The 5905-nt window shown below is 41.2% G+C and overlaps 1 protein-coding gene across 1 annotated transcript in view; it reads right to left on the reverse strand.

Annotated features, from left to right (window-relative positions):
• depdc5 (DEP domain containing 5, GATOR1 subcomplex subunit) overlaps positions 1-5905 on the reverse strand; it is a 26954-nt gene that overhangs the window by 15450 nt on the left and 5599 nt on the right. The window contains 13 exon segments of the mRNA XM_035670529.1: positions 1210-1301; positions 1407-1542; positions 2665-2865; positions 2961-3184; positions 3281-3401; positions 4139-4175; positions 4283-4310; positions 4312-4348; positions 4443-4522; positions 4590-4671; positions 4796-4832; positions 4834-4916; positions 5311-5322. Coding sequence (XP_035526422.1) covers positions 1210-1301; positions 1407-1542; positions 2665-2865; positions 2961-3184; positions 3281-3401; positions 4139-4175; positions 4283-4310; positions 4312-4348; positions 4443-4522; positions 4590-4671; positions 4796-4832; positions 4834-4916; positions 5311-5322 — 1170 coding nt within the window.

A 5905-nucleotide genomic window follows, 5' to 3' on the forward strand; every position in this document is an offset into this window, starting at 1 on the left:
TCACTATGTTGGTAGACTATAGCAGTAGTTATTCCTGGCATGGCTTTGGTGGAAATACACTCATAAATATATGACCTAACCCAGTGGTTCCCAAACTTGTTTAAACCATGGCACAACTGTCCGTCCACCACCAGACATTGTAAATGGTAAAATGGACCTGTACTTGTATAGCCCTTTCTAGTCTTCCGAATATAGCGCCTTTTCTAGTCTTCCGACCACTCAAAGCGCTTTACACTACGTGCCACATTCACCCTTTCACACACATTCACCAGTGAATGTCCATCGAACAGATACATACACATTCACACACCGATGTATGCATCGGGAGCAATTTGGGGTTCAGTATCTGCTCAGGATACTTCGACACGTGGCAGGAGGAGCCGGGGATCGAACCAACAACTTCTGAGTGGGGGACACCCGCTCTGCCCTCGAGCCACAGCTGAGCACATTGACCATACATGTGAGACCTTTCAGCCAAACAAGATAATAACACTGATCCTGAGTGAAATATTATGGGGGGATTTAATTATGTTTATTGCTTGTTTATTCTGTTTTGGTATGTTTACCTTGCAGACCACAACTACACAACCCAGCATCTGTTAAACAAAGAACAGTCTGTCTCACTAGGAAGGACAATGCAAATAGGTTATCAATACTGTCAAATGGTGGTGAATGTAATGGTGTGTTAGTAGCTGCGACCATACGTTTGTTGTTTCAACCTAATATGTACTGGAATTCACAAAGTTGCAGGCAGTGATGTAGCTATAGGGTCCATTTTTACTATATTGGCATATTTGGCATGTGGCTGTCAATCGGAAGCCCCACGGGTTCCTACTGAAGACGTCAATCTTCGAAAAACAGGTCACATATATGTGTGACACTGAAGATTTTGATTAAGACGTTATGCAGACAGGAGGAAATAATGCATTTGTTGGGGACTATTTTCAGCAGTGGATTAATCCACATTTGGTGCTCTGGTGAGTATTTGGAGCAGCAGGAAAATAAACTGCAGTGTGTGTGTTAAAGGTAAGTTTTTAATTGTTTTTGGACAATAGAGCTCCATGGCATACAGGAATATATTATATATCAAGCTTTGGATATAGAATATTCAGTCAGCCTTCACTGATAATGATAAATGGACGCTATCTATGTCTTTATTACTTAATTGGAAAAGTGACCAAGAATCAAATTTTTGAGTAGGCAAATCACCACTGTTGTTGCTCCCTGGACTTCCAGTGAACTCCTCCATTCCTCCACCAATGTAAAGGCCGTTCTCTCCTGCTTGCCTAGAGGTTGTTCGCCTTAAATAAAAAGACAAATAACGAGCATTCATATCACCCTCTGTGCTTCAAGCTAACATTCTTTACATTGGAAATGTTCCGTTGCTGTTGGTAGGAATGTCTAACCTTCCAGTGGCCTCGTGATAGGCCAGCTCCAGCAGCTCGGCCGAGGTGTGGGCAGGATCTCTCTGCTGGCTGCCCTGCAGTTCAGCCATGTTCTGTCTGGTCTGGTGATGGATCTGGATTGCCTCTCCAGAAGGACCTGAAGAACAGCAGTGGCACATACAGTCTGACGTGGCACTTAGTAACCACAGACTTGATGAAAATTGAAAATGAATTCTCTGGGAACCGAGAAGATGTTCATTAAATGTAATCTTCCCTTTAGGAAGTTCAAAGTTCAGACTGATGGTGACACTAGAGAAAATGTCAGGGAGTCACTAAAAACATTTCAGTTAATCCTCTGATGACTGTGAACATCCAAATCAGTTTCACTGAATTAATATGCCATTTGTTTTGAAGACAATGAACAAAATAATTAGTAAATTGGTAAATGTACTGGTCAGGGGATATTCCAACACACTGAAAGGCTAAAAAAATAAACATAAGGAGTAATCCTCTTGAAATCGGTAGTTTATTGTAAACAGGACCAACGTGTTGGATAGCAGCAATTGCCATCCTTAGACCTGCTTTTAGCAAGTGAAAGATAATCAGTTATGCAAATTAAATCAATCACTAGCATAATGCATGACATAGCAAATATTTCCATGTTAAAATACTAGGCTTTATAAAGCACATCATCATTAATATACAAATTAATCAAAGCCAGATGCTCCAAAAATATGTTGGCGATAAGGACAGACTACTAACTTCTATGTTAGGAATGGATTGCTTAATGGCCAGTATGAAAAGGAGGAATGATTACAGCAAGCAAAAACTTTTACTGAATACTGAACCGTTTATCTACTATATTGATTTGTAGCCTACTTTGATGTAATATACACTAGTTAGGTAGGTTGACCTAGCTAAAAACGTATTTGGTCCTGAAATAAATTCTACCTACATGCTCAACAAATGGTGTTATAATGTTTAGTGTTGTTCAAACTGTTTAAAGAGGCTGCAGTTTGTGGTGCTGTTGAACTGTATTGTGCTATATTGATAGGTGTTTCTATTTTTTTTAATATTATATATCTATATTTATATTAATAAGCGTAGGCCAAATAACAGAACCCTCTCTATCTAAAATGCAAATAATGGAATTAAACCACAAACTAAAGCCTCTGAATGGTCAAACATGCAGGGTTACTAACTTACACCTCATCTAGGTCCAATAAATTGCTGACTGCAAGAAACAGTGTATTTTCATTGAGACTGAGCGTCCCCTCACCGACAGGGAAGGTGTGCATCCAGCGCCGCCGGTTGGAGGTGAGCTTCATGGGCATCCTGGATGGGGTGAAGGGGTTTATGAGTGCTCTCTGAGGGGTGTAACCTCCTGGACGGATGTGCAGGGTGGACTCAGCGCTTCCCACTGTGAACCTTCCCGGGGCACTGGAGTCCCGCTGAGAGTCCATCATCTTCTCTAACAACTCTGAAACAAGACAAAAAAAGGAGAAAGGAAAGAGATGGAGCACACTTTATCACATCCCTTGTAGGTGTTCTCCCTTTAAGCTCTGCAGGAGTTACCTCTGGTGCTGGTGTATCCCAGGGAGCTGCTGACTTCATACTGGGCAGCAGGCATGCGGGGTATAAGCAGCATGTTGGACACAGGGCCTAGACTATCATCAGAGGCAAGGCTGCGCTGTTCCTCAGGACCTCCAGAGCGAACAGGAGGGGACGCCCCTATGCCTGTGCTGACGTCCACCGAGCCCCAGCTCTTCCTCCCACTTGTCTCTTTGTCTCGACCCATCCTGAAAGATAGTCACTACTGTTCAACGGGCCACAAGGTCCACAAAGTTCACTAGAAAGGAGAACTGTTTAATGGAGTGTAGTTTAGTGTTGTGCACCTGAAGTTGGTGCTCCTCTGAATTCGTGATGGACCAGGTAGCCTGAAAACCTGAGCATCATAGGCGTCGTAGTCCACCTGTATAGGTAGGCTGTTTTCAGAGTCCTTTGGAGCGCAGAGAGCTGGATGAGCGTTTGAAAAGGAGGTTGGAGTAAAAGAATATATTATCCGCTTCATGCTTCAAGAAATGAAGAGTGTACATCCATATTAGTGGCTATGTGAGGTTGCATAGTGGTGCTTTGAGCTAAATGCATCCACAATGCTAACATTATCACAATGATGCTAAGCAAGTGTAATCTTTACCATGATCACAATCTTAGTTTAGTGTGTTAGCATGCTAAAATGAGCTGATTAGCACTAGTACAGCTGAGGCTAATGTGAATGTCATTAGGGCAATAAATTAAAAATTTAACCCAAAAATGACACTAGATGAAAGTTACAATTCACGGTAGTTTCCATTCAGGGCGCATTGGAATAATGAATTTCCCCATTGGGGACTATTAATAGGAATATCTTATCTTATCTTATCTTATGATTTCATGGCAATCCATCTAGTACTATGAGAAATCAAGCTTAAAAACCACAAATGCCAACTCCATGGATGTACATAGAGAAATGTCAGGTGATACCGCAAACAGTGAGATTCAACTAATGGGCGATCAGAATGTTGCACAGAATTTAATAAATTCCCATCCAGTAGTTAGTTAGTTGTCAGCATGAGGACCCAATAGTCAGCGTAAATCAAGCAACTACCCAGACAGACTGGCATTCATCCGTAGCAACGGACAATATAAAAAGAAAATCATTATCAATACAGGAAATTTAAAGATCTCAGGTCATAAAGGGGTACAGAACTTACTGTGGATCCTGCGCTCTTGAATTTTCTCAGCATGAAGCTAAGAAAAAAAAATGTTAATTTTAATGAGATGTTAAAAAATCAAACAAAAAAATCTATTTCAAGTTTTAAGTAGACCTAACAGTGCTGCAAAAAAAGTGAATGTACCTGCGGCCAGCCCAGTTGAATCCGAGGTGAAGGAGCTACAAGAGTTCTGACATTTGGAGGACGAAACTGCAGCGTGAAGAAAAAGATCCCAAAGCATAAGATAAGCGATCCAGTCCAATTGACCTTTGCATAGTATTTTGATTTCATTATATCATGTTGCTTGCCTGGTGGTCGATCCAGTGAGGAGTTTGTAGATCTTCTCCCACACGAGAGTCTCCAGGTGTCTTCCTGTTGTGGCAGCTACAGAAGAGATGACCATCAGTAACCAACAGTACTCCCGGCCTGCTGAACCTACAGACACTGACACTCTGTGTGTGCTGTTACCTTGAATAATGGTACTTGCGTGAGCGGCTGCTCCCCCCATACACACCAAAGTCTTACCCCAATACCTAAAAGAGGAAAAATATGTGCACAAAACATCATAACTTCAAACAATAAACCGTAAGCTCTATTTGACAAGTAGTATCTGTCGTGTGACCATGTGTTTGAGTGCATTTGTATTGTCCACACCACCGTTGTCAATCATACGCTGTTTAGTGAGAATCATAAGGCAGCCGTCTAGTCTTCAAACACCCCACCCCCGGTGTGAACCACTGACATCTGCCGGCGCGGTCCAAAGTGCGGTTGAGTAGTGCTTGTCAATACACGCGGGAAGACCAAGGGGTTGAGAAAATATCGTAATTGCAATATTTTGTTTTGTGATATGTATAAATTCTCAAAAAAGACTGTATCCCGTTTCTGTGTTTAAACCCCTAACTACAAGGGCCAGCAGTGTGTAGAAATGTAAACTCGAGGGCTAATGAAGCTGGATGTTACAGGACGTGACACATTTCAAATGACGATCCTAAACTGTCTGATTCCGTAAAAAATAAAAATAACGTACATTTTATACATAAGGGGTGTGTCTTTATCTGACTATGACACTTTCCCTAAATAAATTATCAACCTTGCTACAGTAATCAACAATATAGGTGATTAGTAAACCCCTGTATCGGATATGTATTCTGTATCCGCCAGTCAACTTAAACCTTTATTGACTACTGATACTTAAAGTAAGATTCACCAATTTTCACAAAGCCAGACAAAGACGATCTACTGTCCAACTACGTCCCTTTTACATCTATACTTCACCTGCAAATCAACAAGTAAACACTAAAAAAGGAAGAAATTTTTTTTCCTAAAAACGACTACAACTTGATCTATTGATGTGTCTATTAACTGCCGAACCAATCAGCTTTACTTTAGATTAAACTTTTGGAAACATCTTTGAATAGAAACCAAGACATTAATTTTTCCGCCACATGTTACAATAAACACACTTAAGATTGCCAGTATAGCGCAGCAACAAAGCAATGGTACATAGGTATGTAATGTACATAGGTATCGTAATGTACATACATGCTGACCTACTCTTTCAGAAGTACAGAGTTGAACAATTTAGAAAGGACCTACGTTGCAAGAAACGGAATATATATATTAAAAGGTATCATGGGTATGGGGTATAAATAGGCTGCCATTGTTTCCCACAGAGCCCAGAACAGACAATTCCAAACACTGGCCTAAATCGGGTCTGCAAGTTTCAACCGCCCACCGTAGTTTCTCCCCCTACATGCCTTGGAAGGC

The sequence above is a fragment of the Morone saxatilis genome, unplaced genomic scaffold (genome assembly GCF_004916995.1).
Source record: "Morone saxatilis isolate NCDOM2014 unplaced genomic scaffold, NCSU_SB_2.0 Contig23, whole genome shotgun sequence".
Lineage (NCBI taxonomy): Eukaryota > Metazoa > Chordata > Actinopteri > Moronidae > Morone > Morone saxatilis.